The 27,235-nt window shown below is 40.9% G+C and overlaps 1 protein-coding gene across 1 annotated transcript in view; it reads right to left on the bottom strand.

The window, feature by feature from the left end:
• Positions 1 to 7,989: 7,989 nt before the first annotated feature.
• Positions 7,990 to 27,235, bottom strand: part of med14 (mediator complex subunit 14) — a 108,615-nt gene continuing 89,369 nt past the window's right edge. Inside the window, exons 25-31 of the mRNA XM_048540547.2 lie at positions 27,028 to 27,207; positions 19,012 to 19,247; positions 18,449 to 18,628; positions 17,209 to 17,316; positions 14,265 to 14,390; positions 12,348 to 12,537; positions 7,990 to 8,575 (exon numbers count right to left, since the gene is read on the bottom strand). Of these exons, the coding sequence (XP_048396504.1) occupies positions 8,502 to 8,575; positions 12,348 to 12,537; positions 14,265 to 14,390; positions 17,209 to 17,316; positions 18,449 to 18,628; positions 19,012 to 19,247; positions 27,028 to 27,207 (1,094 nt within the window). The 3' untranslated portion in view covers positions 7,990 to 8,501. The remainder of the gene's footprint in view (positions 8,576 to 12,347; positions 12,538 to 14,264; positions 14,391 to 17,208; positions 17,317 to 18,448; positions 18,629 to 19,011; positions 19,248 to 27,027; positions 27,208 to 27,235) is intronic.

Below are 27,235 nucleotides of genomic sequence, written 5' to 3'. Positions count from 1 at the left end.
ATTGACTGCGCGCGCAGCCTGCCCGGTGAGCCACAAAATGCGGATTGCGAGGCAGGGTGTACTGAGAGCACCTCATTAAAAATAAGCTAACATTTCAACAGCTTGCGAAGTGGAAAGAATTCACCGGGTCTTCAGGCGGGACTCGAATCCGATGTTTGAATCACTCAGCAGATGAGATGAACATCAGCCCTTCCCATTTCTCCCGTTATTTTCTCCTTTCTGACCCTGTACCTTACCGCTCAGCCTGCCATCCTTGCTTTTTGTGCAACGTGTTGTTCCTGTTCTTTGTACTACGTCCCTTACATTTATTCATTTTACTCCATACACACACAAAAAAAACACCAGGCACTACAACTGAGTTTGGCGAGCATCTCAGTACAGGACATTGCGATTTCAAAAACGACAGTCACCACCTGACGAAGGAACAGCGCTTCCATAAGACATAGGAGTGGAAGTAAGGCCATTCGGCCCATCGAGTCCACCTCGCCATTTAAATCGTGGCTGTTGGGCGTTTCAACTCCACTTCCCTGCACTCTCCCCGTAGCCCTTGATTCCTTGTGAGATCAAAAATTTGTCGATCTCTGCCTTGAAGACATTTAACGTCCCAGCCTCCACTTGCACTCTGCGGCAATGAATTCCACAGGCCCACCACTCTCTGGCTGAAGAAATGTCGTCTCATTTCAGTTTTAAATTTACCCCCTCTAATTTTAAGGCTGTGCCCACGGGTCCTTGTCTCCCAGCCTAACAGAAACAACTTCCCAGCATCCACCCTTTCTAAGCCATACATTATCTTGTAAGTTTCTATTAGATCTCCACTCAACGTTCTAAACTCTAATGAGTACAATCCCAGGATCCTCAGCCGTTCATCGTATGTTAAACCTACCATTCTAGGGATCTTCTGTGTGAATCTCCGCTGGACACGCTCCAGGGCTAGTATGTCCTTCCTGAGGTGTGGGGCCCAAAATTGGGCACATTATTCTAAATGGGGCCTAACTAGAGCTTTATAAAGCCTCAGAAGCACATCACTGCTTTTATATTCCAACCCTCTTGAGATAAACAACAACATTTCATTCGCTTTCTTAATCACAAACTCTACCTGCAAGTTAACTTTTAAAGAATCCTGGACCAACACTCCCAGATCCCTTTGTACTTCTGCTTTATGAATTTTCCTCACCATTTAGGAAATAGCATATGCCTGTATTCTTTTTGCCAAAGTGCAAAACCTCTCATTTGCTCACATTGAATTTCATCAGCCATTTCCTGGACCACTCTCCTAAACTGTCTAAATCTTTTGGCAGCCTCCCCACCTCCTCAGGACTACCTGCCTGTCCACCAATCTTCGTAGCATCGGCAAACTTTGCCAGAATGTCCCCAGTCCCTTCATCCAGATCATTAATATATAAAGTGAACAGCTGTGGCCCCAACGCTGAACCATACAGGACACCACTTGTCACCGGTTGCCATTCCGAGAAAGAGCCTTTTATCCCAACTCTCTGCCTTCTGTCAGCCAATCATCAATCCAAGCCAGTAGCTCACCTCGAACACCATAGGCCCTCACCTTACTCAGCAGACCTTCCAAAGCTTGTGATTTCAAATAATCCTGATAATTGTGTGTGACTTCTGATTTTGTCAACCCCGGTACCTCCACATCAGAACCAAAAGCTCGAGATGATGGCCGCAACCGGAAATTTAAAAAAGAAAGTGTTGGCTAAAAGTAGTCTCAGATGCTGCTGAACTTACTAAGTTAATGTTTCAAGTTTGATCTAACCTTTTTGGAAAAATGTAACCTTTATTGAAAAAACGGAAATTCAGTGGATAAGGTGGAACATCAAGTGATTAGATGTGGGGATTTATGTACACACTGTCAAAAGTTAATTTTTTGTGCAACTTTGAAACCCTGTTTTGGTCATTTTGTGTTGAGAATTGTCATGGAAGTGCTAGTTGCAACTGAAATGTTCTCACTTTTCCCTCCAGAGCGTGACTTTCCCAGTCCTTTGCTCTAGAGGCTACATGTTCTCTTAATGTTGAATAGAGTTGTTCTGAGAAAAAGGTCTAGAACCCAGAACACCTACAGTGTGGAAACAGGCCCTTCGGCCCAACAAGTACACACTGGACTTCGGAGCATCCCAGCCAGACCCTTCATCCTACAACCCACCTAACCTACACCTCCTAGAGCACTATGGACAATTTAGCATGGCCAATCCACCTACCCTGCACATCTTTGGACTGTGGGAGGAAACCCACGCAGACACGGGAAGAATGTGCAAACTCCACGTAGACAGTTGCCCGAGGCTAGAATTGAACCCGGGTCCCTGGTGCTGTGAGGCTGCAGTGCTAACCACTGTGCTGTCCCTGATTGTTGGTGATTTCTGTGTAGAAGTTTGAACAATCTCATCCTAGATAAGTGGATAAGCAGGGGAGCTAATTAGTACAATGTTTGCCAAATGTAATGAATTCAATATACTGCAGCAAAAATAATCATCAGTTATACAACTGCAGCTGCTGGAAATTAGTCTCTTGGAATGAAATGGATGCCAGTTCAACAGTATTTAGTCTTGTGAAAAACACCTGGTAACTTATATCTTGTAATCAGTTCTGTCTACTTTAGATTATAGACTACTTTAATGTTATTTGGCTTCTGCAAATTTTGGGGAGTCTCCAGCCCAGACTTTGGAATGTCGCGCATACTTTTGTAAACTTCTACTTTTAGATGCTGAAGTGCTGTAATCATCACTGTATCCGTCTTCCTTATTTTATATACTTTACATTTTGTATACTTTATATAACCATTATCAAAACCTACATTGCTCTTAACTGTCCTGTTTCCTGATGCAACTTTTTCTAAAAATGATTTTGATATGCCTGAAATTCATTTTCATATTCCATTTTTGCAGCTTCTAAAATCTATTTTATCACTGTTGCTTGTTTTTCATATCTCTCCATGGTGCCAGGCTCTTTCTTTTTTCAAACACTTCTGGCTGCTTTCACTTTTGGTTTTATTTCATCCGTCGTCCTCTCTGCCAGCCACTGCTGTTTGCTTTCTTTGATTAGTGGAGCTTTAGTCTCGCTGGTATTTCATTGGAACCTTGGAGATTCACAAACTAAGCACGTTCCTCATCAGTCAAACTTTTAGTGAACCCTAATTTTTGATTGCTTTACTGTATTTTTGTGATTCTGCAAAGAAAGTCTATTTTATGCATGTTATTGCAAATTGATTCAGGCAAAGATCAGTCAGGAATATTGCATTCAATTCTGGTCTAGCTGCTATAGGAAAAATGTTGTTAAACTTGAAACATTTGCAGAAAAGATGTACAAGGATGTTGCCAGGGTGGAGGGTTTGAGCTATGGGGAGAGGCCGAATAGGCTGGGGTAATTTTACCTGGAGTGTTGGAGGCGGAGGGGTGACCTGTACAGAGGTTAATAAAATCACGAGGGGCGTAGATTGGGTGAATACCAAAGGCCTTTTCTTCAGGGCAGTGGAGTCCAAAACTAGAGGCACAGGTTAAGATGAGAGGAGAAAGATTTAAAAGGGATTGAAGGGGCAACATTTTCACGCAAAAGGTGGTGTATGTATAGATTGGGCTGCCAGGGGGGTGGACGAGGCTGGTACAATTACAACATTTAAAAGGCACCTGGATGAGTATAGGACTAGGAAGGGTTTAAGAAGGATATAGGCTAAATGCTAGCAAATAGCACTAGATTAATTTAAGATATCTGGTCAGCATGGACGAATTGGACTGAAGGGTCTGTTTCTGTGCTGAATGACTATTGAGGAGCTTTAATATTGGTGTATGAGAAAAAGAATCAATGTTTAGGATGGAGGACTGTGTTTGGCTGATTAATTGAACCAGTGTATTTCTTTGGTTGTTTCTAATAGGCAGAATATACATACTGCAGTCAAATAATAAATCTAGGCTTAGGGTGATCATTAAATTACTGCTTATCAGAGAAAGAAATTCACTGACCTTATCTGAAGTGGCCTGTGTGTTCACAGCAGTGTTGTTGTCTCAAAGGCCTTCTGAAAAGACGCAGCAAGCTATTCCATTGTAACAAACTAATTTTATTTGAAAAAGTAATGAGACTGGGTGGACAAATCACATTGACCAAGGCACCAGAAATGATAATGGCAAACAACATCTGGAGGCTTCAGTCAAAATTGGGGAGCTGTATCACAGACCAGCGAAATAACATTCAGAACACAGTCATATGCACAAGGTCATGGTTCATCCTTCTCCCCCACTAATGCACCCTCCCCCATGAACCCTCCTTCCATGCTCTTCCCCTTGCACCCACCCCCATCCTGTCCACATCCCCTATCCTCTCTCTCCCTGTCACCCTCTTTTCCTAATGTTGTTCCCTCTTCAGTCCACCTCCTCTGAAGCCCCATCCCCCCCCCGACATGTCTTCTGTGCTCTATCTTCCTCCACCCCCACCCCCTGTTGTTGCTGCCCTCCCTGCTTATCAGCAATTTACATTCAAAATGTTTACAATGCATCAATTTTAGGAATATTTTTCTAAAACAGCATTTCATTCTTCAAGGTAGATCATTTGAATTATAATGCCATATGACATCATCTTTTATTTATTACCATCTCAAACTGCAAGTCTGTTCAAATTGGTTCATTACTCCCTGTTGTTCAAAAATGATATTCAGATACATTTGGTAACTTGAAGTAATTGCAGAAATAAGAAGTTAGAAAGTTAAGCATATTTATTTTAAAACTGAGGTACACCAAAAAGAATAGCCATACAAATAAATACGGATACTTCTAAAAAGTGATTTGAAAAATTGTAATTTAAATGGAAACAACAACATTTAAGAACCGCTTCTGCATTAGTCAATTTTAAATTTGACTAGATGCTGCTAAGGTGGGGAAGTAGTATTAATTAAAATTGGGAACCACAGTTGACCGGTGGAGAATGACATTCAAACAGATGTTAAGAAAGTGAAAATCCATACCGCATATTCATAGATTTTTGTGGGTAGCTGATGCTTTATCACTTCTTTTGACCATGAAATCAAAGTTCTATTCCGCTCTAAATGTCACATGTATTACTTCCCTAAATTTTTCCCCAAAAAATCTTACCTGCTGTATTTAAAAATAAAAAAAAGTATAAAAGTTTTGTTCAGAAACAATTTAAAAAAAAGCAATTTTAGAATAGAACTTTTAAAAAAAAATCATACAAAATATCCTAGAAAAATTCTGAGATTATTTTCTTCAATACATGCAAGATTTATTAGGGTCATTTTTCTGGGAAAGAAAGGTATACAACGAAAAGTCATTCAATAAAAAATGTAGATATTGAAAAAACCCATTTATTGGAAATTTTTCCATGAAAAGTGCTAACCAGAATTTTCACAACGATTTTAATTGTAAACAATAGTGGATTTCAGAGTTAGCAGCATAATTGTAGCATGAATTGATGCTTTTTCAACATCAGTTTGAATCTGGTGTCAAGTCAAGAGGATCTCCAGGTGTGTAACAATGTCATCTTGCAATAGAATAAACTGCCAATCCCATTAAAATATTCTTGAACAGAAACCCAGCAAGCATTTAACTTTTCACTATTCATTAAAAAGCTTTACAGACCATAATAAATGATGGGATATACAAATAGGATTATGTAAAATCTGAAAGATCATAAATGAAATTTTAAAATTAGCAAATTGAAATTTTTATTATTACAAATTTGACATAATACAAATATAATCATTTCTCAGGGAAAATTATGCAGTTTAGCAGTAATTATGGAATAGGTACGCCATTAAAAATCCAGTGACAGTTCATAACAAGGTGTAATTTTTCAAGATTAAAAATACTGAGACCACTGGTGCAAAACTTGCGATCGCAACCAGCTGGGGCAAGGGTTGGCAGGGCGGAGAGGGGCAGGGGCATATTTCGGCACTGAATTATACATGCGTAGATCCCAGACACTGTTGTCAATTTCAAAAGGAGTGACCATAGTGAATGCCAAGTGTCATCTACAAAAGTACTGCCATAACATCTGGGACAATATACTCAATGCCCGAAAAAGTACTCTACATATGCTTCATGATGACAAAATTCTGCTCTTGCTGACAATCTTCCCCCATTACAAACAACAGCTCGTTCAAAATGCTGCTGTCTTTACCCTCACCTCTATGGTCCCCTTTTAGTCAAGTTTCAATTTAGGTGGAACACAGAAGCTTGTGTCTGAAAATTTCTTCTTCCAGTCAAGGACTTTCTACACTTCGGTCCCAAGCTCCTTGCCACTTTCCACTTAAATTATCTGGCCAATTCTGTTTTTGGAATTTGATTTTCAGTTAAGGAAGTGAATGATTTTGGTCTAGCTCATCATTTTGTTCATCCTTCCACTTTTATACGCCTTACCACAGCATCCTGAATTCCTAAGTCTCAAATGTCAGTATTTTTTGCCTATGTGGGTTTGTTAGAGAGTGCTGTCTGCCACGTCCACCCATGGCTTTTAATCTAAATGTTATTTTTAGAGGCAATTCATCTTTAAGAGTTTCCAATTCTGAGAAAAGGTTCAGACCTGAAAAAAGCTATCCCGTTCTCTTTGCAAATTCTGTATGACCTGCTGAGAGTTTCAGGTAGTTTTAATTTCAGTTTTCCAGCATGTAGTGTTCTCTGTCTTGCCTTTATTATCCAAATCCTTAACTTCAAAGTCACTCATAAATTTCCTCTATCCTTGGAAGCATTCTCCTACTTTTGTTGCTACGGTTAGTCTTCTGGAATACATTCTCCAGTTACTCCATCTTTGTCAGCCACTGTCCTAAAGTTCTCTTCAATTGTCACCGCCCCAATCCAAAGCACTTCTTTCAAATCTCATACTTGACATCTACTGTGTTACAAGATTTTATTCCATAGAAATAGAAATTTCAATTTGGTATCAAAATATATGGATACTTTACATCACCTAAAAAGTTGTTAGGTGAGCTACTTTCAGTAATAGGGACAAGTGATAACCATAGATATCAAGTTTTTGTCAAAGACCAAGCCAGTGTATCAATATGATCATTCCCAATAAGAACAGGAGCGAGGTCCATGATAAGCAATTTAATGCTCTAGAGGAAACTGTTGTAAATTGTATTGATTGTTCATTCACTAACCCTTACGACATGTGTCTCTGGGAAGGAGGTTAGTGATGCTGACTCCAACAAGCATGTGTTGGGGGAGTAGGATGGAGCAGAGAGAGAACACCAAGAATGGAGCATAGGACATTGAGATTGCTCAAGATAATGAAAACTGCCACAATAGGTCCGTATGCTGAGAGACAAAAGAAATGACAGATTAGTTTGATTGGGGACTCAAGCCTGGGTTGAGAGGAAGAGAAGATCTTCTGATGACTAGAGATGATGAAAGTAAAGGGTTTTTTGGGATGGAAACAAAAAACGAAATAAGGAAAGATGAAAGGTGGAGTGCAAAAGACATAGGGATTGAAAGGAGCACAACTTTCAAACACTGAAAAAAGACTGTAAAATGGATTGTGTGTAGAATAGCAGGAATAAAGAAACAACGCTGAGATGGGAGAATGGTGCAAATTGACAATGTTGCTTAAAGCAAAAGCACCACAATGAACATCAAGCAATTCAGAGTTATCTTTAAGATACGATATGTCAGAGGAATCTAAAATAAATTCAATGGCTATGTTTAGAACAAAGAAATACAACTTTAATTAAAGTTTAAAAAAAAAATTTGAAAAGCAGCCTTTTAAATATCACCCCACCAAAATAAATTAATTGTTTTGGAGTTGTACCTGTCAAAGTTGCTGTAAAGCACGGTAGCAATGCAAATAAAACAGAAATACTTACCTTAACACATGAAACATTTTCAGAAAAGACAATGAAGGGGGAAGTATTTATCAGAATTATACAAACAAAATTGTGCTGTTGCATCTAACTGCACATATTATGAATGTTGTTTGAATAAGGTGTTACATGGTGTGGTGGTTTTATTTGCTTGTTTATTAAATATTTCTGAGGCAATATGACCAAAGAAATCAAATTTTATGTAAAGATTTAAAGCAGTCATAATAAAATACAGCTCCATTAAAGTTTCACAATTTACAACAACCAATATAACAAATGAGTTTGAAAATTAATAAAACTCAAGCTATTATGTCAGAACATGTGAAAATTGACAGATTTGCATTCTCTAAAAAATTTTCTTGGCATCATCATAATCTAATGATCTTCTCAAATCTTCAAATACTATACTATGGTTAAATCTAAATCAACCAAACAGGAATTTTTTGGGATTTATATTTGTTTGAAATGCAGTTTATAAAATACACTATATAACAGCAGGTAAACAAAGTAATGAATGTATCTTCTAATGGAAGAAGTTCATCCCTGAAGAATAAATTATATCATGCTCTCAAGTCAAGTTGGAGCATGACTTTGATAATTAATTTTATTTTGCATCCCAAACTGTCCACCGAATGATGTTGTAATCAATCCTTTTCTCTACTTGAAGGACACCCTAAGGCAGTCTGTAGTGTTACTGTCGACCCCCAGGGGGCAGTGTTAGATTTGCCATCAAATCCCTCACTGCTGCATAGATTGTGCAGTCACCTGAAAAAGTAACAAGTATTTTTTTTAAAATGGTGAGGTAAATAACCAAGTTCACTAGATTAAGATAACAATAAGTTTTTTTTATTCTTTCATGGGATCTAGGCAACACTAGCTGCACTAACATTTCTTCCCATCCCCAACTGCGCTTGGTAAAAGTGGTGGACAGTCACCTTCTTCAGCCTGAGCAGTGAACACAGTGGAGATACATTCACGGTTAGAAATGGAGTTTAGGATTTTGACTCAGCAACAGTGAAGGAAAGGCAACTTATTTCAAAGTTAGTATAGTGTGTGGCCTGAAGGGGGATATGCAGGTGGTAGTGTTCCCATGCATAATCTGCTTAGTGGTAGAATTTGAGAATTTGGACGGTGCTATTGAAGGAGCTTTAGTGAGCTGCTGCAGTGCAACCACACAGTGTGCCAGTGGTGAAGGGAGTGAATGCTCAAATTGTTAAGGTTCTAATTTGTCCTGGATGGTGTTAAGCTCGAGTGTTGTTTTAGCTTCACATAGAGGCAAGTGGGGAGTTTTTAAATATGCTTCTAACTAGTTTCTTGCAGATGGACAGGCTTCAAGGTGAGCTACACACTACAGTATTACCTACAGCTTACCTGTGTAGCACTTTGTGGCCTCTAATTAAGCTCCTGATAATCTCCAGAGTGTTGTTGAAAAAGAGTTCAACAACGGCAGAGAGACCTTGAGGTGTATTTTCATAGTTCCTTGAAGGTGGAGTCACAAGCAGACAGGGTAGTCAAGATGGTGTTTGATATGCATGCCTTTATTGTTCAGTGCATTGAATGTAGGAGTTGGGATGTCACATTGTGGTCGTATAGGACATTGGTTAGGCCATTTTTGGAATAGTGTGTTCAATTATGGTCTCCCTGCATTAGGAAGGAATTTGTGAAACTTGAAAGGGTTCACAAAAGATTTGAGAGTGTTGCCAGGGTTGGAAAGTTTGAGCTATAGGGAGGCTGAGAAGGCTGGAGCTATTCTTCCTGGAGTGTTGGAGGTTGAGAGGTGACCTTACAGAGGTGTATAAATTATGGAGGGGCACGGATAGGGTGAACAGCCAAGGCCTTTTTCCCAGGGCAGAGGTGCCTAAAACTTTGAGGACGTAGATTTAAGGTAAGAGAGGGGAAAGATATAAAAGGGACCTTAGCAGCAACCTTTTCATGCAGAGTGTGGTGCAAGTATGGAATCAGTTCTCAGAGGAAGTGGTACAGGCTGGTACAAACGACAACATTTAAAAGGCATCTGGATGGGTATATGAATAGGAAGGGTTTAGAGGGATATGGGAAAATATTGGTAAATGGGATTAGATTAATTTAGGATATCTGGTTAGACGCGTTAGGCTATTTTCATGCTATGCAACCCTATGGCTATGCCGTTTGAACATTACAGAGATAATTAGGTATGTTTTGTACAGATGGTCACTGTTCAGCATTTTAGAATCACAGAATCCTTACGGTGTGGAAACAGGCCTTTTGGCCCATCAAGTCCACACGGATGCTTAGAGCATTCCACCCAGACCCACCTCCTATTACCCACCTAATCTACACATCCCTGAATACTATGGGCAATTTAGCAATGGCCAACCCACCTAGCCTGCACATCTTTGATTTGTGGGAGGAAACCAGAGCACCTGAAGGAAACCCACGCAGACAGTCGCCCGAGGGTGGAATTGAACCCCTGGTCCCTGGTGCTGTGAGGCAGCAGTGCTAACGACTGTGCCACCGTGCCGACTCAAAAGTATTTTCAAAGCATGGCTGTAACTTGTGTTATGCAAGGTGTTTTTTATATATATATATATATATATATACTATATTTTTGGGATTTCGATATTAAATCAGAAGTAAATAAATGTGGGTAAGTTCTGTGAAGGTTTATTTTAAGAAAGTCAGAAAGTCAATTTGAAACAGAGACTTAAATACATCAGTTCCAAAAGACATGACTGCATTCCAGTTTTTGGGGACCCCTCTTTATATTAATGGATAAGACACTTGTCATTGAGTTTATGATAGAGAGTGAGCACATTAAAGTAATTTGTTTCCATCTGAACCTTTAGAACAGAAGGTTCAAAGTTGTTAGTTCAGAAGAGGTGTAGGCTAATGCTGTAGGGCCACTGATTCACATCCCATTAAGCAAGTTCATGGAATTTATATTCCACGTAGAAATCTGGAACTAAAATCTAGTTTAGCAACATTACCACTGCACCACCACCTTTCTGGAACAAATACCGACAACAAACAGGCTTTTGTTTTAAGATGAAATGTACTCTTTAACATGTGATGCTTCATTGGGCAACATATGGAAATCAAAGCCTGTTATTCCTGGAGGTGTCACACAAATTCAAACGTTTTATCAAGATATGCAGAGTCCTGAGTTTACTTGTTTGATAGACTCAGGCTAACCGAAAACACAGAGCAGGTTCCTGTACTTATCAAGAACTATTACAAATAAATAAATTCAATTACTACAGATAAATTTACAAACACACAACATACAACTCAAGCAGATAAACTCTCTGTTCTAAAAAACCCCATACACACACAGTATCATAGACAGAAAGAACCAAATTGGCATTATAGGTGGAATAAAATAAAATGCTGGAGTAACAGTTCAGTAGCATCAGTCCTCAGAATTTGATGTTCTTTTCCTTCAGATTACTGCACTCTGCACAGAAGGCAGAAATGGCATGAATGATTAAGTATCTCACTAACTGGTTAAAACTAACACCTTGTAGCTACTGATGGGAGAAAACAACAGAGTTTCTTTAGGAAAAGACCACGCCTGCTACACAAGCCAGCAGCAATTTGTTGCTCTCTGAATCTTACTTCGTATACACATCCTGGTGCAAGTTGTGTCCTTTTGCACCATTCCTTACTGTTTGCCAAGCAACAGTGGAAATATGATCCACAATAGAGTTAAGTAACTTGCTTTTTAAAAATAACAGTCCTTGGTTGAAAAACAGCCTTTTTCCCAATTCAATCAAAAACAAAACCAAACAAAAAGTGGCTTCTCACTAAAATGTCAGGTACAGTTTTGCAGCAGCGCAGGAGAACTAAGGCTTATCATACAAAAAAAACTTAACAAGCAAACAAAAACAGGCTGGTCCAGAAATCTGAAGCAACGCAGTACTGGAATTCATTTGGAGATCCTAAATTTGAGCTCTCCTTTCCCTTATCCACTGGATAGCCATATAGAGAAGCTCTGGTAAGGTAAATTTGATTTACGAGCAAATTTCAAACTAAACATATATCTTTGTTAATATTTACTGCATTTTGAAGGATACTTTACTGCTTTTAGACAGGATATTCTCCAAAGCAGTGAACTAGTGTTATTAAGTCCAAACGTCAAATACAGCATCTAATCTGTGCGAAAGGGCTCTCTACACTGGCAAAAATTTTATTCACTATTTCTCATATGAGCTGCGGTCATCTTCCACAGAAATTTTAACTTTATTAGTCAATTAGTCCCAAAATTTGGGCCAATGTGCTTTGGGGTCATGTCTGTTAGAAACTGTCCAAACTCATTTCAAAATTGAAAATTAACAGCCAGTTGAGGATGAGATGAAAAGCGAGAAGCAACATAGACATTGGTGACATGCCTAAGCTTATGTACAAAATCTAGGTTTCTAAATAGAAACATTTTTCACTGTTCCAATATTGTTTACCAAATTGTTTATTTACTGTGGCTTTTTACATTTTGCGCACTTTGTAATAAATGATGAGATGAAGGCAAACAAATATTCTGCAAAATGATTTTCTTTTGGTTTACCTTGTGGTGGCTGGTGCACCTCTGAAAACCTCCTCAAGATGTTGCTCACCATTGAGGCAGCTGCTCCTGATGTGTTCTGTGGCCTTGGAATATCAGCTTGTTGCGTTGCCCCAGTTGCCATATCATAGACAATTGGCACAATTATGCTGATTGGTTCTTGTGGAACTGTTAGTCGCTGAGTGAGTTGCAGCTTTTGACAAGTTGGGTGGTTGGGTGAAAGGAAGAGACAAAAGACGTGACAGTGTGAAACTTCAGTTTCATAAACACAGATTTCAAAAACCAATTTAAGCATAATTTTCTTCCATTTATTTCAATAATAGCATCTGTATTGTGTTCATGATTTCACTTTTGAACTGCTTCCAGTGTAGCATGGCATGAAATACAGACAGATCATGTGCCTTGTTTTAATCATTCTTTTGCAGCTACACTAGATGATACAGCCAGGGATCTCCAAGTTAGATTTTGGACATAAATACGCACAATACAATAATGTCAAATCTAACAACACCGAATATCAATGACAGTCCTCAAACAAATAAAAATTAGATGAATTTTGCACACTGACTGCACAATTGTGGCACATTTCAAAGTGGACTGTTAGTGAATACTCTTGCATTTCTTGCTGAGAGTTGTGCTTACCATTAGCCAGAGACAAAAAAAAATGCAGTCAACTTAAAAAGTTACATGTTAAGATCAGCAATTACCACTGGTACAACTGAATATAGCATGTGAGAAAGGTGTTCATATATTGGAAGTGTATTACTAGTTTTCTGCAAGGACTGTAAAGGAATTCATGACTTGCATACAGAGAACAGACACCACTTTTGATAGGGGAGTAGAAATGCTGACAGGCATAAGTAGGGTCGCATGGCCTCTTTCTGTGCTATACTTTCTTTTGTTCATGTTGTCTTTGACATCAGCACATAGCAACAAAATTGCCACTAAACTGAAGTATTAGAATGGAGTTGTCCATACAAATCTCATTTCTGATATGAAACATGGATAGTTAGTAAAAAGTGTACACTTAACATTCAACAGCGAAAAATATTTCAGCAAAGATACAATTACAACATGTTTCTTTTTAGATGGCAGGTCAACATTACTAACTATGAAGTACCTGAATTTGCTGATGGCATCATTGCAAAATCTATGAAATTCAGTGATCAAGCTGGACTAGATTGGCTAGCATGAATGGTGCAAGTTTACCAAAGCAAATAGATTTTGTGGAGACCCAGTGTAAGATAAGACAAAATAATGCAAAAAACAAAGGCATTACACGGACACACTGAAGATTCACTTGAAGCAATGCAAAATTAATTACTAAATTTATCAGAAACATTAGCATCAGACACTACGAGTGTGCCAAAGAGCATGGAGTTGACACATTACATCAGTTGAAAGGCCAGGTGCAACAGGTAGACGAATCAACAATGATAGAGGAAATGAACAATAGAACACTTCTAGAAACAGGATATGTTAAGCTTGATATGCAACAGTATCTATCACTTGATTGTATCAGAGATAATGGGAACTGCAGATGCTGGAGAATCCAAGATAAAGTGTGAAGCAGGATGAACACAGTAGGCCAAGCAACATCTTAGGAGCACAAAAGCTGACGTTTCAGGCCTAGACCCTTTTCTGAAGGAGGGTCTAGGCCCGAAACGTCAGCTTTTGTGCTCCTAAAGATGCTGCTTGGCCTGCTGTGTTCATCCAACTCCACACTTTTATCTAGTATCCATCACTTATGAAGAACTTTGGTTCACTCTATTGTTGGTAGCAACGTCCTTGAATGACCATTACGTGGACATGGACCTGCACGCATTCACCTCCAGTCCCAATAGTCCATTACGTTTAATAAGTTACAATTTCATGATCTTCGACTCAGTACATGCCAACAAAAAGGAGTGTACTACTTACAAAGAACAGCATCTTGGATTTCAGCACCACTGCAGGTGTTCCCGGAGGAGCTATTGGAGGAGCACTGGGTGGGATTGTCAAACAGAACTGCACGTTCCACCTTAGCTGAGTGGCTTGATCTGGAAACTGTTCACAACAAAACAAAGCATGATTTATAGAAATGTTAAACCAAGGTGAAAGTGCTTTTAAAAAAAACAAAGTTTCTGGAAAAGCTCAACAGGTCTGGCAGCATCTGTGGAGGAGAAAACAGAGTTAACGTTTCGGATTCAGTGACCCTTCCTCAGAACTGATGGTGGCTGGGAAAACGTCAGTTTATATGCAGAAAATAGCGAGGTGGGTGGGGTAGGGAGTAAACGATAGTATAGAGCCCAAAGAGAGAGAAAGACAGTTGGACAGACAAAGGAGTTGCTAACAATCAGGCTGGGAGGGTGAATAGTTGTTAATGGGGACTGTTAGTGACTAACAACGGGCAGGGGGTTGTGTAGTGGCAGGCTATGTGGTAACAAGGCCTGGTGTGTGGAGTGGGAGGCTGGGACATGGGAGAGTTTAGGCCCTAAAATTATTGAACTCAATAATGAGTCTGGAGGACTGTCGGGTCCCCAAGCGGGAAATGAGTTGTTGCTCCTCCAGCTTGTGCTGGGCTTCACTGGAACACTGTAGCAAGCCGGAGACAGAGATGTTGGCCAGGGAGCAGGGTGGTGCATTGAAGTGGCAGGCAACAGGTAATTCAGAGTCTTTTTTGCCAGAAGAATGTAGATGTTCTGCGAAGCTGTTACCAAATCTACACTTAGTTTCCCCAGTGTAGAGGAGACCACATTGTGAGCAGCGAATGCAGTAGACTAGATTCTGGCAAGTGCAGGTGAAGTGTTGCTTCACCTGGAAGGTAGGTTTGGGCCCTTGGATACTGGGGAGGAGGGAGGAGGGAAATGGACAGATATTGCACCTTCGCCAGTTGCAGGGGAAGGTGCCATAGGGCTGTGGGGAGGTGTTGGGGGTGAACGAAGTGTGGACTAGGGTCGCCCGGAAGGAAAGGTCCCTGTGGAAGACGGACAAGGGAAGGGAGGGGAATAGGGGGCTGGTGGTGGCATCTTGCTGGAGGTGGCGTCGGATGATCTTCTAGATGTGGATGCTGGTGGGATGGTAGGTGAGGATAAGGGGAACCCTATCGCTTTTGCAGGAGGGAAGCGAAAGGGTGAGGGCAGAAGTGCAGGAGATGGGTCGGACCTGGTTGAGGGCCCTGTCAACAATGGAGCTGGGGAATCCTCAGCTGAGGAAGAACATGGACATTTCAGGGGCTCCCTTGTCGAAGCTGGCCTCATCTGAACATATGCGACCGAGACGGCGGAACTGAGAGAAAGGGATGGAGTCTTTACAAGAAGTGGGGTGCGAGGATGTACAGCCCAGGTAGCTGTGGGATCAGTTTGTAATGGATATTAGTGGCCAGTCTATCCCCAGAAATGGAAACAGCATTGTCGAGGAAGGGAAGGAAGGAGTCAGAGGTAGACCAGATGAAAGTGAGGGCAGGGTGGAAATTGGAGGCGAAATTGATGAAGTTTTCCAATTCTAGACGAGAGACAGAAGCCGCACCTGATATCATCGATGTGTTGGAGAAAGAGTTGTGGGTGAAGGCCAGAATCGGACTGGAACAAGGAATGTTCCACATACCCCACAAAGAGACAGGCATAACTAGGGCCCAGAGGGGTACCCACAGCAAACCCTCTTACTTGAAGAAAACGAGGGGAGTTGAAAGAGAAGTTGTTGAAGGTGAGAATAAGCTCAGCCAAGCGGAGGAGTGGTGGGTGGGGATGGTTCAGGCCCTTGCTCTAGGAAGAAGCAGTCAGCCCTGAAACTCTCCTGTTGGGGAATGGATGTGTTAAGGGATTGCACATCCATGGTAAAGAGGTGGTGGCTGGAGCTGCTAAACTGGAAGCTTTAGCAACTCCTTTGTGTGTCCAACTGTCTTTCTCTCTCTTTGGGCTCTAACCTATCGTTTACTCCCTACCCCACCTACCTCGCTATTTTCCGCATATAAACTGACGTTTTCCCAGCCACCATCAATTCTGAGGAAGAGTCACCGGACCCAAAACGTTAACTCTGTTTTCTCCTCCAAAGATGCTGCCAGACCTGCTGAGCTTTTCCAGCAACTTTGTTTTTGTTCGTGAGTTACCGCATCTGCAGTTCTTTTGGTTTTGGCATTTTGGTACTTTCCAGCATGATTTTAATAGATCAGCAAAAAGTATTTTCATGGAAGTTATACAAAGCAATACTTTGTCAAGATAATTTTATGCAGTCAAACTTTTCTATAGCAAAATTGGCATGATAATTTAATTAGAAGTAGATAAGTGAGTCCCAATTAAGTTAAACTGGATGATGGGCAATGTTGATAATAGCAGCATCTCATATCTTAAAGATGCACTGTGATTAACAACATAATACTTAAGCCAGCAGTGCTGTTTTTTGTGGAACCAAAACATGATTTAATGGAAATCCAAAAGGGTTAAAATGCTTTGAGGAGACTATTAATCATAATTAGATTGAGCTACTTCATATGTTGCACTATTCAAATATACAGATCAAATATTTCATCAAAAAAATCAGAAAGAAAATTAAACACTTGGTCAACCTATCAGAACTTTTATGCCAATGAGTAAATGGTCCCTGTGCTCGGTCTTGAACATGAGACAGGAGTCAGGAATGTCCTTGTTCTGAATTTATTCCCAGAATCACTGTCCGTCATTTTACTTAAAACTGCACCACCAAAACCTGAATTGCTTAGTCATATTGCCACAATAACTACTCCTCTGCTCAGCCTCACTCTCACCTCCAATTTTGAAGCTGTAATCCTCAATAATTGACTCTCACTATTACCCACCTCCACATGTCTTCTGCGACTCTCCCATCCCCTCCACTTCAATGTTACAGGCAGTATTATAGTGTCACTTACTAGTTCCAGTTTCATGATGCGCACACAATCCCTGAGAATGTGTGTTGGCGCTCCCAATAGCTTAGCAAAGGCATTTAGTGTATTGGCTTTAAATGGGGGTCCAGCAACCTTAACCAAACCAAAAGAAAAGCTATTAATCATAGAGCACTAGAGCTTTATAACAATAATAAATGTAGCCATGCTAAGTGATAGAAATAGTTTCCATATTTACTGTGATTTGTTTCAACTATCTGGCTCAATATTTATGGAAAATGGTTTTAACCATCACCAATTTAAAATGCATAAATTATTTAATTAGCCTTTTCAAGGTGCAGGCATGAGAACACAATAACTATTTGGATGATGGATTTTGATGGGAAATGAAAACTTCATGCATGACCTCTTCTTTTAAACCGTCATAATTTTCCTAAAAAGCAAGGGTGAGAATATTATCATAACCTGCTGTAAGAGTGAGTGAGGCATCCAGTTTTAGCAAACAAATCCATTTCTCCTTCTCCCTTCTCTGCTTTGCAAAAGCAACTGAAATTTAGTTTAGCTCCACTTTCCTTTGAAGCTGACTGGCAAGTAAACCTTTCATCTCTATTATGTCAAATTTAATTAGCCTTTCCAAGGTACAGGCATGAGAACACTAACTATTTGGGATGATGGATTTTGATGGGAAATACCATACAAGTGTGAAATAAAACAACTGATGCAAATGTTTTGACACTGACTCTGTTGCTTAACTTTGATGTTTTTGTTGAAAAATTACATGCAGGTCTCATGAAGTTTCAATCTGTTGCCAGGTGACCCTTGCATTTTAGTTGTGTGTTTCTTCCCTTTTAAAAGCAACTTTAGTCCATGAAAGATATTAGGTATGTCAATCAAATAACGGAAGTTAAAATTTGACAGCTAATTATTACTGTTATCGTAATGCTTGGCCTTGTAGATGACTAATTAGCTAAGTTAGCTAGACAACTGGTTCGGGATGCAGAGCAATGTCAACAGCGTGGTTCAATTCCCACAATGGCTGAGGTTACCATGAAGGACTCTCCTCCTGAACACCACCCCTTGCCTCAGAAGTGGTGACCCTCAGATTAAGCCTAATAATGGTCTGCTAAAACTATGGCAGCTTCATTTTGCATGGCTGTGCATTATAGAATAATAGGAGGCATACAACTTGGAAAGTTCTTCTGTAATAAGACATTTGTTTGCACAATAAATAATTTTACAATTTGAATTGCGTCACTATCATACTTACTCTTGTTTCAAAGAACTTTTCTAAAACCTGTAGTTCTTCTTGTGTCCATGGGTCTGGTGTTTCAGGTGTTACTTTGAACTGTAAAGTTTGATATGTCTGTGGATTCAGTGCTACTCGACACTTCAACGCTTCAGTCTTAAACATGATCACACCAGGTTCATTGGAATTTATAAGCTGCAACTAAAAATCAGACAGAATTTATAATTAAAAGCCAGTTTTAAATTATCTGATCAAGAAATCTTAACTACATTCTCTGGAGACTGTATCCAATGAGATGATTAGAATTGTTACAATTAAACTTTGTAACTAGTTTTATGAAAACAGTTAAATTAGTTTCTAAAAAACTCTCATGAACACAATGTAACAATTTTTCAAACTTACGGATAAGATCATTTCAAAAGTGATGAAAACAAAATAATCCAAAATGTGGTAATTTGAAACAGAAAACAAACCATTATTTATGTTTGCCATCCCCATTCCCCAAAACAAAAAGCTGAAGAGTTTGGCATATTATTACAGCATTTGTTGTTTTTAATGGGGAATATATATATATATCTTCCTACCGGTTCCTGTTGTATGATCCTTTGCAGATGCCGTCGCATCATAACAGATCCCAAGAATCGCTCTAGTGGGGAGCATAGATAACTACCAGCCAATCCTGGGACAAGACCCGGAGTTGGTGATGGACAAAGTAGAATGTGCAAGGCATTATGAGTCAAGATGGTGGGGATTGATGCAGCCCATGAACGCTGAGGTAGTGTACGAGGAGGGGGCATGTTGGTTGGTACTATTTGGGAACCTAAAATTACAAAGGCAAAATGTTAAATATTGCAATCGATTTATTTAAATTGGCCTTAAACTGAAAGTTGCCAAGTAGTTTTGTTCTAATAGCATCCCAAACACACAAGAATTCTGACAGCATTTCTCTGTGAACCACAAGTGATCATTTTCAAGAAAAAGAGGATGCGTCTACCACCTCCGCCGACAACGCGTTCCAGGCACCCACCACCCTCTGCGTAAAGAATTTTCCACGCATATCTCCCATAAGCTTTTCTCCTCTCACTTTGAACTCATGACCCCTAGTAATCGAGTCCCCCACTCTGGGGAAAAAGCTTCTTGATATCCACCTTGTCTACACTCCTCATAATTTTGTAGACCTCAATCAGGTCCTCCCTCAATGTCCGTCTTTCTAATGAAAATAAGCCTAATCTACTCAACCTCTTCTCATAGTTAGCACCCTCCATGCCAGGCAACATCCTGATGAACCTCCTCTGCACCCTCTCCAAAGCATCCACATCCTTTTGGTAGTGTGGCGACCAGAACTGTACGCAGTACTCTAAATGCAGCCGAACCAAAGTCTTACACAACTATAACATGATCTGCTAATTCGTGTACTCAATACCCCGTCTGATGAAGGAAAGCATACCGTATGCCTTCTTGACCACTCTATTGACCTGCGTTGTCACCTTCCGGGAACAATGGATCTGAACAGCCAAATATCTCTATACATCAATTTTCCTCAGGACTTTTCCATTTACTGTATAGTTCACTCTTGAATTGGATCTTCCAAAATGCATCACCTCGCATTCACCCAGACTGAACTCCATCTGCCGTTTATCTGCCCAACTCTCTAATCTATATTCTGCTGAAATCTCTGTCAGTCCCCTTCACTATCAGCTACTCCACCAATCTTTGTGTCATCTACAAACTTACTAATCAGACCATCTGTACCTTCCTCCAGATCATTTACATATATCACAAACAACAGTGGTCCCAGCACAGATCCCTGTGGAACACCCCTGGTCACAGGTCTCCAATTTGAGAAACCCTTTCCACTATTACTGTCTCCTGTTGCCTAGCCAGTTTTTTATCCATTTAGCTAGCACACCCTGGACTCCATGCAACTTCACTTTCTCCATCAGCCTGCCATGGGGAACCTTATCAAACGCCTTACTTAAGTCCATGTATATGACATCTACAGCCTTTCCTTCATCAAATCAACTTTGTCACGTCCTCAAATAATTCTATTAAGTTGGTAAGACATGACCTTCCCTGCACAAAACCATGTTGTCTATCACTGTCAAGCCCATTTTCTTCCAAGTGGGAATAGATCCTATCCCTCAGTATCTTCTCCAGTAACTTCCCTAGCACTGACGTCAGGCTCACTGGTTGATAATTACCTGGATTATCCCTGCTACTCTTCTTAAACAAGGGGACAACGTTAGCAATTCTCCAGTCCTCCAGGACCTCACCCGTGTTTAAGGATGCTGCGAAGATATCTGTTAAGGCCCCGGCTATCCTCTCTCGCCTCCCTCAATAACCTGGGATAGATCACAACCGGACCTGGGGACTTGTCCCCCTTAATACTTTTTAGGATACCTAACACTTCCTCCCTCCTTATGCTGACTTGACCTAGAGTAATCAAACATCTATCCCTAACCGTAACATCCATCACGTCCCTCTCCTTGTTGAATAACGATGTAAAGTACTCGTTAAGAATGTCACCCATTTTCTCTGACTCAATGCATAACTTTCCTTATTTGTCCTTAAGTGGGCCAATCCTTTCTCTAGTTATAAAAATGACAAACAACAGTGGCCCCAAAGCGGATCCTTGCAGTACACAACTAGTAACTGAACTCCAGGATGAACATTTCCCTCAACCATACTCCTCCCTTCCCCAAGTCCACACAGCAAAGCTTCCAAGGTTCTTACCTTCGAAAGCCCAAAGTTTGCACATTCTCCCCGCGTCTGTGTGGGTTTCTTCTAGGTGCTCTGGTTTCTTCCCACAGTCCAAAGATGTGCAGGTTAGGTGGATTGGCCATGCTGAATTGCCCATAGTGCCCAGGGGTGTTTAGATTAGGTGGGTTAGACATGGGAAATGCAGGGATAGGAGAGTTGGTCTGGGTGGGATGCTCTTCGGAGGTGTGGACTTGTTGGGCGAATGGCCTGTTCCACACTATAGGGATTCTATGATTCACTCTTTCCCAGTTATCTACACCTGATGTACCTTCTTGTTCTTTATATATGAATAAAAGGCTCTGGGATTTTCCTTAACCATGCTTGCAAAAGATATCTCATGTCCCTTTTTCGCCCTCTAATTCCGCATTTCAGATTCACCCTACATTCTCCACATTCTTCAAAGCTTAGTCTGTCTTCAGTCGCCTAGACCTTATGTATGCTTCCTTTTTCCTCTTCGCTAGTATCACAATTTCACCTGTCATCCATGGTTCCCTAATCTTGCCATTTCTATCCCTCATGTTCACAGGAACATCTCTCCTTCACATTAATTAACTTCTCTTTAAAAGCTTCCCACATATCAAAAGTGGATTTACCTTCAAACAGTTTCTCCCAATCTACATTCCCCAGATCCTGCCAAGTTTTGGTATAGTTGGCCAGTATTATGGCTCCTTGCTTTTTAATCTCCACTCAGTTGCAGTAAATATTTTTCATTGTCTCAACATTTCAATAAAAACAGTTTGCTAGAATTACCCAGGTTTTCTTAAGTGAAACAAAGAATTTTATTACTCATGAACTGTGAGAAAAATTAATAAATGACAGTGCAACATGAAATACACAAAACTCACAGGTATTAAGTTTAAAAGGAAGGCTCTGGCACAGACACGGGAATCAAGTTTACTCAGTTAAAGTCCTAGATTGTTAACATGGGACCTTAGTTGTTGAATCATAATATCAGAAGATATAGGAGCAGAAGTAGCTGTTCAACCCATCGAGTCTGGTCTGCCATTTGACCATGGCTGATATATTTCTCAACCTTACTCTCCTGCCTTCTCATCACTCTTGATCCCCTTAATTATTAAAAGCCTATCTGTCTTAAACGCACTCAATGCCTTGGCCTTGATGACCCTCTGCAGCAACGAGTGCCACAGATTAACAACACGACAAATGAAGAAATTGCTAACCATCTCAGTTCAAAAAGATCATCGCGTTACTCTGAGGCTGTGGCATTGGGTACTAGTCTCTCCTACTAAAGGAAAGATCATCTCCATGTCCACTCTATCTGGCCCTACTGTATTCCCTAAGTTTCAATACAGATAGCCCCTCATCCTTCTAAACTCCATCATGTACAGACCCAGAGCCCTCAACTGCTCCTCATATGACAAGCCCTTCATCCCCCGGTTCATTCCTGTAAATCTTCTCCAATGTCAGCATATCTTCCTTAGACACAGGGCCCAACACTGCTCACAACATACCAAATGTGGTCTGACTGGAGCCTTATGCAGTCTCAGCAGTACATCTAGCCCTCTTGAAATAATTGCCAACATTCAATTTGTATTCCTAAACATCAACTGAATCTGCATGTTAATCTAAAGAGCGTTCTGAACTAGGACTCCCAAATCCCTCTGTGCTTCAGATTTCCAAAGCCATTCCACGTTTAGCAGGTTCACGAGGTCAATTCCCGGAATGGCGGGACTATCATATGTTGAAAGATTGGAGCGATTGGGCTTGTATACACTTGAGTTTAGAAGGATAAAAGGGGATCTGATTGAGGCGTATAAGATTATTAAGGGATTGGACACTCTGGAGGCAGGAAGCATGTTTCCGCTGATGGGTGAGTCCAGAACCAGAGGACACAGTTTAAAAATAAGGGGTAGGCCATTTAGAACAGAGTTGAGGAAAAACTTCTTCACCCAGAGAATGGTGGATATATGGAATGCTCTTCCCCAGAAGACAGTGGAGGCCAAGTCTCTCTATCTCTTTCTTGAAAGTATTCATAGAGCTCTTAAAGATAGTGGAATCAAGGGTTATGGGGATAAGGCAGGAACAGGTTACTGATTGTGGACGATCGGCCATGATCATAATGAATGGTGGTGCTGGCCCGAAGGGCCGAATGGCCTACTCCAGCACCTATTGTCTATTGTAACTTTTGCCTGTATTCTTCCTTCCCAAATGCATAACCTCTCACTTTCCCAAACAGTATTCTATCTGGCACTTCTTTGCCCACTGTCCTAGCTTGTCCAAGTCCTTCTGCAGCCTCCACACTTGCTCATCATGACCTGACACTCCATCTGTCCTTGTCATTTGCAAACTTGCCCTCGGATTGACTAGATCATTAATGTGAATACTTATGGTCCCAACACTGACCCCTATGGAACTCCACTAGTCATTGGCTGTTACCTTGGAAAAAAAAATCCCCTTATCCCCACTCTTTGCCTTCTGCCAGTCAGCCAATCCTCTATCCATGCCAGTACTTTGCCCCTAACACCTTGGGATTTTATCTTATTTAACAGCCTCCTGGAAATCCAGTTAGATCATGTCCACTAGATCTCCTTTGTCTAATTTGCTTCTTACCTCCTCAGAGAATTCTAATAGATTTGTCAGGCATGGCCTCCAGTTGACGAAGCCATCCTGACTCAGCCCTGTTTTACCATCCACTTCCAAGTGCTCTGCAATCTCATCCTGTGGAATGGGCTCACATTCCCAATGACTGAAGTCAGGTTAACCAGCCTACAGTTTCCTGCCTTCTGCCTCCCTCCCTTCTTAAACAGGGGTATTACGTTACAGATTTTCCAGTCCTGAGAGACTTTTCCTGACTCCAGTGATTCCTGGAGATCACCACCAATGCTTCTACAATCTCCTCAGCTATCTCCTTCAGAATCCTGGGGCAATTTATCCATCTGCTGACCTTGCAACTTACTTGGCACCTCTGTCCCCTGACTCTTGAAGTTTCAGCGTTTAGATGGTACCTTCCACTCTGAAAACTGATGCAAAGTACTTGTTCAGTTCATCCGCTATTTCTTTTTTTTCCTCTATTATTACTTCTACAGCCTCATGTTCCAACAATGCAATTTCTACTCATCTTCATTACCTTTTACAACATCTTAAAAATCTCTTGCAGTCTTCTTTTATATTACTAGCAAGCTTAATCTTATATTTCACCTTCTCCCCGTTATTGGTTTCTTTTTTAAAGAAACTTATTCTCTGCTGGTTTTTAAAGGCTTTCCAATCTGGCTTTCCACTAATCTTCAATACATTGTCTGCTTTTGTTGTTGCTTTTATTCTGTCCCTGACTTCCTCTGTCAGCCATGGTTGCCTCATCCTCAACTGATCATGTTTCTTCTTCCTTGGGATAAACTTCTGCTGTGCCTCCCAAATTACCCCCAGAAACTCCTGGTGGAGATGCTGCTCCACCATCTTTCCTGCTACGATCCCCTTCCAATCAACTCTGGACAGCTCAGCCCTCATATTTTTGTAGTTACCTTGATTTAAATGAAATAATATTAAACCCAATTCAATCTTCCCCCCCCCCGCCCCACTCTCAAACTGCAGGGTTAATTCTATCATGTTATTGTCAGTGTCCCCTAGGAGTTTCTTCATCTTCAGCTCTCTAATCAAATCTGCCTCATTACATATCACTAAACACAGAATTGCGTGTTCTCTAGTCAGCTCTACCACAAGATGCTCCAAAAAAAACTTGTAGATATTCCACAAATTCCTTTTCTTGAGTTCTGCTACCAACCTGATTTTCCAATCCACCTGCATGTTGAAGTTCCCCATGATGATTTTAACAGTACCTTTTCTTACGTGCCTTTTCTATCTCCTGATTTCTTTCTTTCCCCACATCCTGACTACTATTTGGAGGCCTTTCCATAACTCCTATTAGGGTCCTTTTCTCCTTTTCTGGTTCTTCAACTCCACCCACACAGAATCTTAGCCTTCTGATTCTACATCGCTTCTTGCTACTAATTTAATTTCATTCCTTACTGACAAGGTGACACAGGACCCTCTGCCCATCTGCTAGCCCTTCCAAATGATACATATCCTTAGATATGTAGTTCCAGCCCTGATCCCTTTGCAGCGTCTCTGCGATATGAACAACGTACCAATCAATTTCAATCTGCTCTACAAGATAATTCATTTTGTTTCGTGTACTGCATGCACTTAAATACAACACCGCCAGTCCTGCGTTGACTGCCCCCCCTTCTCATAGTTTCTCCCTTATCTGCGGTGCCTGAAGTTAGATTTCTAACTCTTTCCATATTTTGTCCTACCACTTGTTCTGAAAATTTAACCTCCACTGAGCTCCCCCATCCCAATAACATTTTGCATGAAACTGAACCCGTACCCACAAATAGTTGTTTGGAAGCCTGACCTGCAGCCCTGGTTACATGATTCGCAATGACTCTGGTGCCCAGCATGAATCAGGTGGAGCCAGTCTGATCAGAACAGCACCCTAAGTACTGATACCAATGTTACTTGAGCTCAAACCAATTTCTCCTGCACCAATCTTTGAGCCACACATATAGCTAATCAGGAGGCAAACTGATCATCTTCCAATATTAGAAATTATCAGATAACTGTATTAAAACAAGAGATTCTTGATCCTGAATTAGTTGCCAAGTTTCAATGATATTCCACAAAAATTGTAATTCTGGTGTTTACCAATAAGCTGCTTAATAACGGCCAGTTTGTGTTCCACCAGGGCCACCCACCTCCTGAATGCATTACAGCTTTGGTTCACATTTGGAAAAAAAAGCTGAATTCAAGAGGTGAGATGAGAGTTACTGTATTTGACATCAAGCCTTATTTGACCAAATGTGGCACCAAGGATCCCTTGGTTTCAGTGGGAGTTGGGAGAAAATTTCCCACTGGTTAGAGCCACAGCTGGCATAAAGACCGACCGTTGTGGTTGTTGAAGCACTGTTATCTTGGTCCTAGGACATCTCTGCAGATGGTGGCGGTTAGCACTGCTGCTTCACAGCGCCAGGGACCTGGATTCGATTCCACCCTCAGGCAACTGTCTGTGTGGAGTTTGCACATTCTCCCTGTGTCTGTGTAAGTTTCCTCCGGGTGCTCCGGTTTCCTCCCACAGTCCACACATGTGCAGGATAGGTGGATTGGCTATGCTAAATTGCCCACAGTATCCAGGGATGTGCAGGCTAGGCAGATTAGCCACGGGAAATGCAGAGTTTCAGGGACAGGACATGGGTGGGTCTGGGTGGGATACTCTTTGGAGGTTCAGTGTGGACTTGATGGGCCAAATAGCCTGTAGGGATTCAGCGAGTTCCTCAGGATTATGTCCTAGACCTAAATCATCTTCAGCTGCTTCAATGACCTTCCCTCTATCAGAAGGTCTGAAATAGGGACGTTCACTGATGGTTGCAAAATATTCAGCACTTTTCAGACTGCTTCAGTATCTGAGGAGTCATATGTCCAAATGCAGCAAGACTTGGACAATATCCAGGTTTGATCAGAAAAAATCGCAAGTAACATTTGCACCACACAAATGCCAATGACCATCTTCAACAAGAACCTAACCACCATATGACATCAGTTCCACAACAATGGACTCTTACTGCTACAATGAAATAGCTTAGCAAGCTTCACAATTCTACAACAATTTGGGAAGGACAAGTAATACTGGCTTTGTCGTCAGTGCCCACATCCCATGAAAGAATAAATTAAAAAATTAAAATATTGTGGGATGGGAGGAGGTGCATTAAATGGGCAGCATTAAAATTAAGTTGCATTTGTATTCACTCAAACAATTACGTTATCATAAAGGATATTGGCAAAAGTGGAATGCAATTTGGAAGAAAACAATAGTTGTTGAAACCCACTTGTTCCAGCTCGTGGAGAATGAGATACGTCCGGGATTGGCGAGTGCAAGGATGGATTTGCTGGAGACATTCCAGGAATGCGTGCTAAAGTTGGCCCAGGCAATTGTGGAGATCCAGGCCAGTTTCCAGGACGTTGACTGGGTGACATCATTGCATAAGGTGAACTTGGGTCAATTGTGCCTGAACAAAAAGAAAAAGAAAATCAGTA

This window comes from Stegostoma tigrinum, chromosome 12, assembly GCF_030684315.1.
Source record: "Stegostoma tigrinum isolate sSteTig4 chromosome 12, sSteTig4.hap1, whole genome shotgun sequence".
Taxonomy (NCBI): Eukaryota; Metazoa; Chordata; class Chondrichthyes; order Orectolobiformes; family Stegostomatidae; genus Stegostoma; species Stegostoma tigrinum.
The sequence above is the reverse complement of the archived record's forward strand: the minus strand, read 5'-3'. Positions and strand labels throughout refer to the sequence as shown.